At 48.5% G+C, this 14,198-nt stretch overlaps 1 protein-coding gene across 3 annotated transcripts in view; it reads left to right on the forward strand.

Annotated features, from left to right (window-relative positions):
- Window positions 1-3,012: 3,012 nt before the first annotated feature.
- Window positions 3,013-14,198, forward strand: part of AGMO (alkylglycerol monooxygenase) — a 280,195-nt gene continuing 269,009 nt past the window's right edge. The window contains exons 1-2 of one of the 3 annotated variants that reach the window (XM_045007247.1): window positions 3,013-3,593; window positions 11,589-11,719. In XM_045007247.1, coding sequence (XP_044863182.1) covers window positions 3,465-3,593; window positions 11,589-11,719 — 260 coding nt within the window. In that variant the 5' untranslated portion in view covers window positions 3,013-3,464. The remainder of the gene's footprint in view (window positions 3,594-11,588; window positions 11,720-14,198) is intronic. The other 2 variants (XM_045007249.1, XM_045007248.1) reach the window with 2 other exon arrangements.

Here is a 14,198-nt window from a genome sequence, read left to right on the forward strand (position 1 = left end):
TCACGCGGCACTGCGTTGTATCCCGGCTGTATCCTCTGAGTGCCATTGCTTTGGAGACCTTTGCATTCCGTTTTTTGGAGTGCAGCTCCGAAAGCACAGACTCATTGCTCCACACAGCGATCAGATCCAAGACTTGCCGGTCAGTCCATGCTGGGGCCTTCTTTCTATTCTGAGATTGCATGGACTCCTCTGCTGGAGAGCTCTGCATCGCTGCCAGTGCTGCTGAGCTTGCCACGATGCCCAAACAGGAAATGAGATTCAAACTGGCCAGACAGGAAAAGGAATTCAAATTTCCCCGAGGCTTTTCCTGTGTGGCTGGTCAGAGCATCCGAGCTCAGACTGCTGTCCAGAGCGTCAACACAGTAGTGCACTGTGGGATAGCTCCCGGAGCTACTAGCGTTGAATTCCATCCACACCTAGCCTAATTCGACATGGCCATGTCGAATTTAGCGCTACTCCCCTCGTCGGGGAGGAGTACAGAAATCGAACTAAAGAGACCTCTAGGTCGAACTAAATAGCTTCGTTGTGTGGACGGGTGCAGGGTTAATTCGAATTAATGCTGCTAAATTCGACATAAACTCCTACTGTAGACCAGGCCACAGGGAGAGTCAAGTCATAATTCTTTCCCTTAGGCCTGATCTACAATACAAAGTTAGGTCACTGTAAGCCATCTTGTATCAACTTAGTTGTGCATGTGTCTATACACAAATTTGTCTCCTGCCAATGAAAATGTCTCCTGTTATAGCAATGCAGTAAAACCACCTCCCTGAATGGTAGTGAGCTCTGGTCAACTTACTGTGGTTGACACAGTGTTAGTGTAGATACTCTGTGACTTATGTTGACCCTAACAGTCCTCCAGCAGCTGTTCCAGAATGCCTGACATGGACTGCTCTGGTCATAATTGTGAACGCCACTGCCCAGGAATCATGGAGACCAGAAGCCATCCAGCCCTTTAAAAACTCTGCATATTTTTGAAATGGCTTTTTCTAATTGCCCACTTGGTGAACACCTAGCAGCTCTCTCTTGTTGCAGGAAACTGCCCAATCGCACGGGCGGCCAGTGACCCGACCATTGGGGGAGGCTAACCCCCGGCCCCTCTCTTTGTGTCCAGGCCCCTGCCCCCCCTCCCTTGGCGTGACCAGATGTTCCGATTTTATAGGGACATACCCAATATTTGGGGCTTTTTCTTACATAGGCTCCTATTACCCGTCACCCCCTGTCCCGTTTTTTCACACTTGCTATCTGGTCACCCTACTCTACCTCTCCTCTTCTGCCCCCCTCCCCTGCAGGAGCCCAGAGCACCCTCCCCACAGCCCCTGGCCCCAGTCCTGGTGCCCCCAGTAGTGCAGCCAGGCCCAGAGCGCCAGGCAGCGTGGCTGTACCGCCACCAGCCCTGAGTCCTTGAGGGAGGCAGGGCAGTCAGCCCCAGCCAGCCTGGGCTAGCCAGGGCAGAGTGCTGGGAACAACAGAAGGGGGCTTGTCCTGGGGGTGGAGCATGGGCGGGGCAATGCTAGGCTGTTTGAGGAGGCAGAGCCTCCCCTTGCCTACGATACCCATCGCCCATGCTCAACTGACAGTGCCACCTACACACTCCAGACACATTCCTGCCTGGAGTAGACAGAAAGTATTGGATCTTCTGGGCCTGTGGGTAGAAGAGGCTGTGCAGACCACGCAGTCATAGAAACATGGACATCTACCAGCAGATTGCATGGGGGATGCAGGTGAAGGGGTATGACAGGTATCAGCAGCAGTGCTGCGTGAAAGTGAAGGAAATGCGGCAGGCAAATCAGAATGCCAAGGTGACAAATAGTTGATCTGGTGCTGAGTCACAGTCCTGCCACTTTTACTAGGAGATGCAGGCCATACTTGGTAGAGACCACACCAACACCCTGCAGTTCACTCTGAGAAGCCCGAGGACTCTGCTGTGAACAGTGAAGAGGAGGAGGATGGGGACTTACAATTTGGGGTTCCAGCTGTGCTGCAAACCGGGATCTGTTTGAGATTCCATCCCAGTCCAGTCAGCCCTGGTAGCTGAGCTCGGGTAAGCCTGATGTAGGGGAAGGAGCCTTCAGTAAAGTGTGTGAATGCATTTCGCGCTACTCTGTTTAAATGTACAGATGGTGCCCGACCCCAACGGAACAGGACACATGTATCGACTTTTCATTAAGTTACTCATTCTAGAAGAGATATCGGTATAACAAAGAGGTAGAGTTGTTATTGTTCCTCACGAGAGTTAGGCAGGGAAGCAGGGAGTGGGTGTGGAGTTTATTTATGTACACAGGGATGTCCCTTGAATCCTCCTGAGAGATCTCAATGAAACTTTCATGGAGGCATTGTGCTGTCCTCTCCCAAAGGTTTCTAGGGATGGCAGAGTTATTCTTCCCTCTATGGAAGGATACTTTCCCACGCTGTCCACGATGATCCTGGCAGGCACCATTACAGTAAATGGGCTACAGGTAAATGGGCTCTGGGTGGATTTGAAATGTCAGCAGCAGCTGTGCTGCTTTATTCTAGCCCATACCTGGTTTTACTACTTCCTGATATTTTTCTGATTTTAAGGAATTCCTTTCTAAATGACAACATAATGGCTAGCCCTTCTAATCCTCCTTAGTGACTGACATGCCTTGCCTGAGTTTCATCAAGTGGGGCTGTGATAAACCTTCCTCACACTTCAAAAGCAAAAATGAAAAATCAAAAAGTAAGCATGTGACTGGTAAATACAGCCAAGCTCAGAAACAAAAAAGCAAAATATGTCCAGAGATTAGAGATAGTAAAAAAATGACATTTTTTATAAAAAAAAAATTCATTGACATTTTTTGATTTTCCAGATATGTTGTCCACACTATAAGCAGATCAACCCCCTGCAAATTAGTGTGATTTATTTTCTTTAAAAGTAGCCGAAAGCTCAAAAATGTAGACACGGGGGAAGTGGACCTGTACTGTCCGTGACTTTTTGAGACACGAGTGGGCCCGGAGGCTCATTTAGTAAGCCGCGTTGTGTTGGGCTCTCTCTGATATCCAGAAGCCAGAGGAAGGGAAGTGGCTTAGTGTAGCTATAAAAAGTGCCCCAAACTTGCAACGACAGAAAAAGCTGCAGCTAAACACTAAACTGAGCAATTAAAGGCCTGTCATTAAAAGGGGGCGCTAAGATAAACAACAAATCCGAGCGGAAGGAGAAACCGGAGAAACTAAACTTTGCCTTGTCTCTTCTCTTTTATATCCGAGCCCTTGGGGAACGTGCCCGGCGTGCTCCCCAGGGCAGGCCGCCGGCTGTGTGCTGGCCTGAAGGAAAGGGGAGGGATGCGGGAACCGCAGGCTCGGGCTCAAGCGGAGGGGGAAGGGAGCGGGCTGCGGTGTTCACCTGCTTAGCGGGTTGGCTTCCGCCTCTTCCCCGCAGACGAACTTTCGCCCTGGGATTGTCTCCCCTCCCTGTGGCGGGGCAGGCAGCCGCGGCAGCCGGAGCCATGGACGGCCCCGCAGCTCCGCAGGGAGGCCTCTCGGTGTCCCAGCGGGTCCGCGTGATGTTCTACGTCCTGCAGCCCAATGAAAGCTCCTTCGCCAGCCTCGAGGAGGTGCCCGATTATGTGAATAAGGTGAGAGCATGGCGGGGAGCTGGGCTAGGGACAGGAGATTTCGCGCTGGCTGTCGTCTCCCTGCCCGCCCCTCACTTCTCTGCCTCTGTGCCCCTTGCCTGCCCCTGGCTCTGTGCCCCTTACACCCCCTGCCGCCTGCCCTTCTCTCTGTGCCCTTTGCACCCCCGTGCCTGTCCCCGGCCCCCCTGCCTGGCCTCACTTCCCAATCTCTGTGCCCTTTACACCCCCATGCCTGTCCCTGTCTCTGGGCCCCCGGCCTCTCCTTCCTTCCGTGTCCCTCTCTCTGTGTTCCTTCGCCTGTCTGCCTCTCACACACCAGCTGTGCTTTACAACCCTTCACGCTTTTCTCTGCTTGTCCCTCTCTGCCCGGCTTTCACCTGCACCTCAGTATTACCAGCCTCAAGCGGAGTTTACAAAATGAGTCTACCTCCCTTCCCCCAATGAGTTTGCCATAAAAATCATGAGATTTTAAAATGCTGCCTTTTTATTTGCCTTCTAGTTCCTGAGCCTTTAGGGTGCACTAGCTTCCGGTTTTCAAGCTTTCTGCAACCATGGGGACTAGGAACTTTTATTGTAAATGAAATCTGAGATTTCCATGCTATCTCTCGGTACTAGCAGCTGAGGTTTTAAGAGAAACCTCAAATATTGTGAGACTGTTGATAACATCACAAGGGTTGACAATCTGCTGGATATAATGGATGAAGAATTGAAATGGATAGCTTTAATAAAAGGGGAACAGATATTATTTTCCCTTAAGGAGCTTGAGATAGTACTGTACCCTGCTTCCCAGAATATGCAGATAGAAAATGCTGCCTTGAAGAGCTTGCCACCTGACTGGGACAAAGAAGAAAGAATGTGACTATTTCCATTTAAAATAATGGTAGTTAAAATGAAGGAGAAAAAGACGTTTTGGGAGAGTCAGCTCAGATTTTGTGCCATGCACACCCCAGCTTTGGTTAACTTTCAGATGTTCTGTTCTACCCCTAGAATCAGTCAAAGACTTGCTGTACTAGATGCTAGGGATGGATTCTTTATTATTTTGTTATTGCTATCTGTAAGGCAGGAGCACCTAGGAGCCTCAATTCGAATGGGGCCCCATTGTGCAAGACATTACAAATATGTAGGCCATGAATACTCTAGAAAAAGTTTACCCATATAGCTCTACCATTAAACCCTCTTACTATAGGCCTGGGCTACACTAGCAGGGGGGAAGGGAGCTCGATAGTGTAGCTGAAGTAAAAGTATCTTAGTTCAACTTACCTGTCCATCCTCACGGCGGCGAGTCGATTACCGCGGCTCCCTCATTGACTCCGCTTACTCCTCCTGCAGAGGTGGAGTATTGGCGTCGATTAGCGGATCGATTTATCGTGTCCAGACGAGATGCAATAAATCGATCCCCGATACATCGAACACTACCTGCCGATCCAGCGGGTAGTATAGACGTACCCATGGACACAGTTTATGCTGGCAAAATAATCTATACTGGCAAAAGCATTTTTATGATGTTAAAACTGCAGCTAAACTAGGGCTTTTGCCAGTATTTTTTGCAAAAAAAATTACACCCTGCAACCAATACTGGCAAAAGTTTATATTCTGGATATAATAATGACAAGGCCTTTCCTTAAAGAGCTTACAATTTAAAGGACAATATAACAGGTGGATGAGACAGCAAGCGATTAAGCGAATGGATTTTTGGGGGAGTGAGTGCAAAATGAAGTACTTTAATACAAGCAAGCTATATGCAAGGATTTGGAAAATTTATCAGACCAACTTAAGTGTTTCTGGGGGAGGGACTCATCCAGTTGGCAGTGCCTTCTAAATCACTTGAGTATCTCCAGTGCTACTGCTGCTATTGATGAATAGAGAGGGAGAACTGCACAACTGAGTGCTGGGTTCCTTATAGAACATGAAGCCTAATCCTATTAGCTACCCCTACCTTTAATATCAGCCTCTGGCTATAGTGGAGAAGCCAGCCCCTGTTTCTCACCAAAATTTCAGGCAAAAGGAGGGGTGTTTGGATTCCATTTTGGATGCTGGCCCTCGACCATACTCAGGGATCCATTTTTCCATATCAGTTTGTAGCTAGCTGAATTTGGAAATCCCTCTTCTTAATTACCAGAAGGAAAAGGGAAAATTCTCTGCACCTTTCTTCCCTCATTTCAGAGTATCTGGGATGTTGCAATATGGAGTGGTGGTTCCTTTCTCCCTCTCTGAAGCTTCCTGTCTAATGTGAGTGTAAGAAGATGGAGTAGACTCTGCTACTCAATGCTTCTTCCCAGACTCTATTTCTTGGGTCCTCCTCAGATTCCACAAATGGGCAGTTCTAAAGCTTGACTCTGCTTCTGCTCATAGCTTTCACAGCAGGCAGCAGCAGTTTCACTCTACTTCTGCTACTTTGAAAAGGTATGAGCAGCGGCAGAGACACTGAATGTCTGGGTCCAGTCTCCGGAATACATAGTATTGCTAGTCTCAAGTGTTCAAAAACCATGAGTCGCCCCCCCATTCCCCCCAAAATCATGAAATTGGCTTGAAAAATCATGAGGGTTTTTTTTGAAAAGTGGTTTTCTTTTTATGGTTTGTGTGTCTGTTGAATGCACTCAGTTCATGTTTTCAGGCTTTTCTGCTCTACCATGAGAGCTAGAAACTTGTATTTCATTTTGAGTGAAAGCTGGAATTTTCATGTAATAAACTTACAGGAGCTGAGACTAAAAAAACACCAAATATGGTGAGACTCTCTCAGTAATATCACGAGAGTTTGCACGGTCAAAATAATATTGCATCGGTTTACTTTTGGTTCATATTGAGAATATTATTTTGCATCCGGAAGGAGTAGACACTTTTTTAAAATGACACTTTACAATCTGCAGAAATTGATGATTTAAGCGCTCACTCAACAAAGATAGCTTCCTCTTCACTGCTGAGAGTGGGCTGTTCAGGCTACAGATTAAGGCTAAATGGAGTTTTTATCAATCCCAAACACCATCTCAAACCCACTTAAAGTATTTCTGGTGGTGTGGTGGGCAAAAATGTGGGAATTGGAAATGGAGGGGGAGGAAAGCACTTCTAGAGTTTGAAACCTAGATTAGTTGATCTCTTCAAATTGCTTTTTGACAACAAGGTTTGTGGGAGAGGAACAGCAGTTGACTTGGATTCAGACACTCAGATCCATAAATGAGAACTGTTTCACTGGCAAGCTGCTTGATTGGCAAGTGGGTAAGACAATATGAATGATGCCCCCTCTGCCTGTCTGACATAGCACTCTCTGTTTCACAACCAGGGAACACTGTCAGATGGCTGCGTGTGACACAGTCACACAATGGGAAATAGATTCTAAAAGCAGTTGGTTGTAAAGGAATTGCAGTAGTGACAAGAGTGTACAAAAGTCAAATATTTTAAGCAGCATAGTTATTGGCAGGTAAAGCAAATAGCCATGCACAATATAACCATATGTTTCCTATTCACCATTTTCCTTTCATCCTTAAAGGGCCCCAAACTGGTGTCCTCCTCTGGGTCTATACAATTTGCAGTGCCGCGCTTGCTGCTCCATAGCTCAGTCCCATGCTGTAGTATGAAGGCCCAGATCTGGCTCCCAGTATTGAGGTCAATGATCCCTTACAAGGCCTGGGCCTTTAATGAGCCAATTTATCTCCCTACTGTCTACATACCCATTTTTGTAACTTGTCATTGAGCTTTGGTTGAGAGGACGGGAAATGTTTGATATAGCTATTTTTCTAACAAAATGCTGTATTTTTAATCATATCTCAGAAAAAAAATCATGTTTCCTATTTAGTATTGAAGCAGGTGATGGGGGGGGGGAAAGGGGGGGATATGGTTTTATTGAGAACTGTCTAGGATTGTTATATTTCAAACCAAAAACATTTATATTTATGTATTTATGGCTTATTGGTCCCAAATTATCAATATTGTATATACCTGTTTAGTTTTGTTCCAGGAAGGAGACCTTTTGAGGCATTCTTTTGGCTTTAAGTCATTGGGTCTCCATTCCTTCCAAAAGGTTTCACATAATAATTTAGAGTCCAGTCCTGCAAACACTCATTGCTGGACATAGTGCTTTTAAAACTTCATTGCAACAACTCAGGTGATAGTCGAGATCTGTATATTCCACTACTGTGGAATTTGTCACAGAATTCATCTTTCTCTCAAATTTGGGAAGATAATATTAAAACTGGGACCAACGTGTTGCGTTGCCTTTTTGAGACTTCCCACAGCAGGAAACAATATTTCTGAGTGGCTTAAGCCACCTACATTCATCTCGGCTGGCGGTTAATTCTGTATCCTAATAAGGGAAGTGTAAAGGTCTGTCTTGTTATCTATTTGACACCAGATCCTTTGGGCAGAGACACCCATCTACTGTGCTTATCCCACAATCCCTGCCTGCCTCTTGTGCCTCCCCAGTGCCGAAAGCCTCAAATGTCCCTTCCCCAGCTGTGCAAACCTCCAGTTTCCTTCCTGACAGCGTCAGTAATGGAGATATACATTTTGTACAGCAGTACAAAAATCTGCTGTGCATTGAAAACTGGAAATGAGGGGAGAATATAAAACAAATTGAATTCACTATAAACATAAATAACGGGTGCTGTGAATTAAACTCTGCCTTAACAGTAGCAAATATTGTGTTTCATTTAAATGTTTGCAGGATTAAGTCTTTTAACCGGGGCAGAAATAGCTGATGGTACCAGATCTGATTTTTTTCATACCCTTGAACTCAAACGTTGACTACAGAAACATAAGCAAGCATAATCATAAGTTTATCTTAAAATTCAAGTTAAAATCAATGGAACTATGCCAGTGTAAATTTTTAGTTCTTCAGTGTTTGATGTCTTGAGGTCATTATTTTTTCCCCAGTGAATCATAGTACATAAAATGCCCATTTATTCACTTATAATCTGAAGATGCCGCTGGTATGATTGGAAAAGTGTTTTGTACAGCCGAAATCATCTATGGAAAAGTTCCTGTAGCCAAAGTCAGCACTATTCTCCCACCTCCATTCATAAAGACTAAATGAGAAACCATGTCCTATATGGAAATGCCATCCAGAATGAGACCACCTGGAAAATTTGTGACAATGGGTACGTCTACACTACGGGATTATTCCGAATTTGCATAAACCGGTTTTGTAAAACAGAATTTATAAAATCGGGTGGAGCGCGGCCATACTAAGCACATTAAATCGGTGGTGTGCGTCCATGGTCCGTGGCTAGCGTCGATTTCTGGAGCGTTGCACTGTGGGTAGCTATTCCCTAGCTATCCCATAGTTCCCGCAGCCTCCCCCGCCCCTTGGAACTTCCGGGTTGAGATCCCAGTGCCTGATGGGGCAAAAATCATTGTCGCGGGTGGTTCTGGGTAAATGTCGTCAGTCACTCCTTCGTCTGGGAAAGCAACGGCAGACAAGCATTTCGCGCCTTTTTCCCCTGGATTGCCCTGGCAGATGCCATAGCATGGCAATCATGGAGCTTGTTTTGCCGTTTGTGACTCTCACCGTATGTGTACTAGATGCCGCTCACAGAGGCGATTCAGCAGCGCTACACAGAAGCATGCTTTTGCTTTTGCATGACAGCAGAGATGGTTACTAGCCATATTGCACCATCCAAACCCTTCCATAAATTGGAACTGAGGATGATCATGGCTACCAGTCTTTTTGTACCATTTGCTGCTAGTGCCCCTGGCCAATCAGCCAGGGGCGCAAAAGCCAAGATTGGTTACTAGCCATATTGCACCTTCCATCGTTTTGTACCATTAGCTGCTGTCATAAGTGCCCCTGGCCGATCAGCCAGGGGCGCAAAAGCAAAAATTGGGAATGACTCCCTGAGTCAATCCCTTCTTTTTGGTATCTAAAAATAGAATCAGTGCTGCCTAATATAGGCAAGTGTGCTAGAGAACCACCGTATCATAGAACCAGAGAGCACAGCTGCTCTGTGTCAGAGCCTGCAGAAATTATTATCTGTATGCTATTCACAGGGGGTGCTCCTGTAACAACCCCACCTGTTGATTCCGTTCTTCCCCCAGCCTTTCTTGGCTACCGTAGCATTGTCCCCCCACTTGTGTGATGAATTAATAAAGAATGCAGGAATAAGACACACTGACTTGTTAGTGAGAAATGAGTGGAAGGCAGCCTCCAGCTGCTATGATAGTCCAGACAGGACATTAAGCAGTGTGTAGGAGAGAAGCCCAGCATCCCACTGCTAGTCCAGGGGCAACTGAATCTTTTCTTTACACATGAAGGATGGGGGCTGATGGAGCTCAGCCCCCTGTTGCTATGATGAGGATGGTTACCAGCCATATTGCACCATCCATCCACCAGAAAAAATTAGGGCCAATAGGCTGATGACGAGGATGGTTACCAGTCCTTTTGTACCATCAGCTGAGGCTGATGATGAGGATGGATTTCCATCTTTTTGTACGATCAGCCGCCCATGGCGGGGGGGGGGGAGCAAGGATGTTGGTGTTGAGTGCTGCACTATCGCGTCTATCTGCAGCATTCAGTAAAGATAGGGTGACATGTAAAAGAGTCAGAGGATTGTTTTACCTTTCGCTTCTGGGGGTGGGTGGGGGGTGGGTGAGTAGATTGCCAAGCTATGCCCTGACCCGCGGACACTGTGTTTGACCCTAGAAGCATTTGGAGCTCAGCCAAGAATGCAAATAATTTTCGGAGGCTGCAGGAACTGTGGGATAGCTTCAGTCCTCCAGTCCATGCGCATCCATTTGATTCTTTGGCTTTCCGTTACGCTTGTCACGCTGCAGTGCGCTGAGTCCCTGCTATGGCGTCTGTCTGGAGATTTTTAAAAAAGGATTCTGAATTTCATCTTCTGTAACGGAGCGCTGATAGAACGGATTTGCCTGCCCTTACAGCGATCACATCCGCATGGTCCATGCGGGAGCTCTTTTTTTATTTTGATTTCGGAGTGCATCGCCACCCGTGCTGATCGGAGCTCCACGCTGGGCAAACAGGAAATATTCAAAAGTTCGCGGGGCTTTTCCTGTTTACCTGACCACTGCATCCGAGTTCAGATTGCGGTCCAGAGCGGTCACTGGTGCACTGTGGGATAGCTCCCGGAGGCCAATACCGTCGATCAGCGTCCACACTAACCCTAATCCGATATGTTAATACCGATACTAGCGTTACTCCTCTCGTTAGGGAGGAGTACAGAAACCGGTTTAAAGAGCCATTAAAATCGATATAAGGTGCCTCCTAGTGTGGACGGTTTTGGCGTTAAATCGGTTTTACGCTCCTAAAACCGATTTAAACGCCTAGTGTAGACCAGGCTTAAGTATATCAAGTGTTCATATGTACATGATGACATGCAATAATCAACTCAAATTTGTTTACAAATGAAATCAATATATATTTATTAAACTTTTCCCAGGTATAATTCATTTTTTTTATTCTTCATATCCATTGTTGCCATGAGTGTAGTTAAGATTTTTCGCACTGTAGCCCTTTATGTCCTCTAGACCAGTGCTTCTCAAAGCCGGTCTGCCGCTTGTTCAGGGAAAGCCCCCGGTGGTCCGGGCCGGTTTGTTTACCTGCCGCATCCGCAGGTTCGGCCGATCGCGGCTCCCACTGGCTGCGGTTCCCTGCTGCAAGCCAGTGGGGGCTGTGGGAAGTGGCATGGGCTGAGGGATGTGCTGGCCGCCCTTCCCGCAGCCACCATTGGCCTGGAGCAGCGAACCGTGGCCAGTGGGAGCTGCGATCGGCCGAACCTGCAGATGCGGCAGGTAAACAAACCAGCCCGGACTGCCAGGGGCTTTGCCTGAACAAGTGGCGGCCCAACTTTGAGAAGCACTGCTCTAGACACAACAATAATACAAATAATAAATAAAAGAAAAGGCTTGGGGAGGACCATTCTAAAATGTCATTGTGGTATCTTCTAACATATGACGCTATTCTGAGTATCCTGCTTGCTTTAGTGTTCAGAAATTTATGCAGAATTCAGTTTGTGTTGTAACTGCTCTTCTCCTCAAATCCCTTTTCAGGCGACGCCGCTTTTCGTTGTCTTGATGCTGTTGGAGTTTGTTGTCAGTTGGGTTTGGAGGCATGAGGCACCAGGGAGGATCAATGATAGCATAACTTCTCTCTCTGCAGGAGTCCTGTCTCGACTTCCAGAGTAAGTGTGATTGTTGTATTGGCTTGATTCATTCCTTATTTGGAGGGAAGGGGAAGAATCACCTTATAAATATTAAAAAGTTATAGTTAACCCAAATGAATTAGTCAAGAGGTAGATGCAGCTTTGCCAAAAATTGATTTTGCATTAACAAGATGTAAATTTCTTTCTGAAATGTAACACTGTAGCAGGGTGGACCCTGCTCCTGCCCAGAGGGGCTTGAAAAGCTGCCTGCCAGGGCTTGAGAGGGGTGGCTCTGGAAGCTGGGCTGAGTAAGGAAGTGGCCGCAGCTGGGGCCACGCCCCAAACTGAAGCCCTGGGGCTTATAAGAAGGCAGGGAAGCCAGAGCCCAAACAGTCTCTCTCTGCCTTCAGAGAGGGATGGGCCTGGCTGCTTATGAGCAGAGCTAAAGTACCTGGGTGAAGCAGGGCTGGGAACAGGCTAGGGAGCTGGGGAGCTCGAGCCAGAAAAACCCCAGGCTGCAGCCTAGCGGTAGGCCACAGGTACTGGGGGTTGCAAGGGGCGACCCAGGGGTAGGAAGAGCACCAGGTCCAAACCCCTTTGCCTGTGATGAGAAGGCGGATACTGCAGTCTGTCCCAGGAGCTGGGGCTAGAGCACGACTGGGCAGTAGCCATTCTGAGGCGAAGCGGGGAAAGCAGGGTGGGGGTTCCCCGGGGAGGGGGAAACCCAGTTAAAGGGGCGCCGGGATCCTGGGAGGGACACGGGGCCGAGAGCAAAACAGGCGGACCACCGGCCAGCAGAGGGCGCTCCGGGCTGAAAAAGAGCTAATTCCCCGGAAAAACCAGCGGGAGGCGCCGCGGCGGTGAGTAGCCCGTTTACAAACACGTAAAGGTAAATTAAATGTAAAAAATTAAATGTAAATTTAATATTTAAAGGATATTAACCAAATCCAACTCCATCTTGAAATCTGTGGGGCTTCAGTTATTGAGGAATCTGTGACTTTGGTTAGGTAGATTGCTTCTTGTGTTACAATACAATGTATATTTAAATCTGTTTTCTTCTGTTAGCTCTCAGACAAGAGCAAAAAGAAAAACATATCTTGTTTCCAGTGATCTTTTTAAAAAGAAACTTATGTTGAAGTAATAAGGATAGATGATAGATTTTTCAACATGGACCTGATCCAGTGACCACTGAAATCAGTGGGAGTCTTTTGTTTAACTCCAGTGTGTTTTTCATAGGTTTTTAAGGCCAGAAAAGACCACTGTGATAGGCTAATCCGACCTCCTACATAACTCAGGCCATAGGACTTCCTTTTATTAATTCCTGCTTTAAATTCAATAGCCATGATTGAACTACACCCTATCTTTTAGAAAAACATCCAATCTTGATTTAAAAATTCCCAATATTGGAGAATCTCCAGTATCCATATTCAAGTTGTTTCCTATGATTGATTACCCTCATTGTTAAAAATTTGCACCTTAGTTCTAGTCTGAATTTGCCTAGCTTCAACTTCCAGCCGTTGCACCTTGTTATATCTTTGTCTTCTAGACTGAAACTATCTCTATTATCTAATTTCTGTTCCTTATGTAAGTACTTGTAGACAGTGATGAGTTGCCAAAATATTAACAACAGGTTCCCTCCTCCTCACCCCATGAGGGGGTCGTGGCCCCCCCCGGGACTCCTGCCCCATCCAACCCCCCACGTTCCTTGACACCCCCCCGGGACCCCTGTCCCCTGACTACCCCATGCCGCCCATCCAACCCCTCCTCTCCTTCCTGATTGCCCCCCGGGATCCCTGCCCCATCCAACCACCCCTTCTCCCTGTCCCCTGACCGCCCCTGAAATCCCTGCCCCGACTGCCCCCCGCCACCCCATCCAACCCCTGCTCCTTCCTGATTGCCCCCCCAGGACCCTTGCCACCATTCAATCCCCCTGTTCCCTGCCCTCTGACCGCCCCACCCCATCGGCGCCGCGGGGGCCGGGCCGGGCCCAGCATCGGCGCCGCGGGGGCCGGGCCGGGCCCAGCATCGGCGCCGCGGGCCGGCCGGGCCCAGCATCGGCGCCGCGGGGGCCGGGCCGGGCCCAGCATCGGCGCCGCGGGGGCCGGGCCGGGCCCAGCATCGGCGCCGCGGGGGCCGGGCCGGGCCCAGCATCGGCGCCGCGGGGGCCGGGCCGGGCCCAGCATCGGCGCCGCGGGGGCCGGGCCCAGTATCGGTGTTGGTACCGGCGCCGTGGGGGCCGGGCAGGAGCTGCGAGGGCTGGGCCAGAGCTGCGGGGCCGAAGCTGGGAGCGCTCGGCTGGGGCCAGGACAGGACGGGGCTAGGGGCACTCGGCCCGGACCGGGCTGGAGCTGCTCGGCCAGTACCAGGAGCCGGGCCGGAGGTATCCACTGGGCCAGAGCCAGGGGCACTCGGCTGGGGCTGGAGGCGCTCGGCCCTGGGTGCCAGGCTGGTGGGAGCCGCTAAGCCGGCCGCATCTCCCCTCCCCTTGCGGCCCAGCTTACCTGCCCGCTGCTTGTTT

The sequence above is a fragment of the Mauremys mutica genome, chromosome 2 (assembly GCF_020497125.1).
Source record: "Mauremys mutica isolate MM-2020 ecotype Southern chromosome 2, ASM2049712v1, whole genome shotgun sequence".
Taxonomy (NCBI): Eukaryota; Metazoa; Chordata; order Testudines; family Geoemydidae; genus Mauremys; species Mauremys mutica.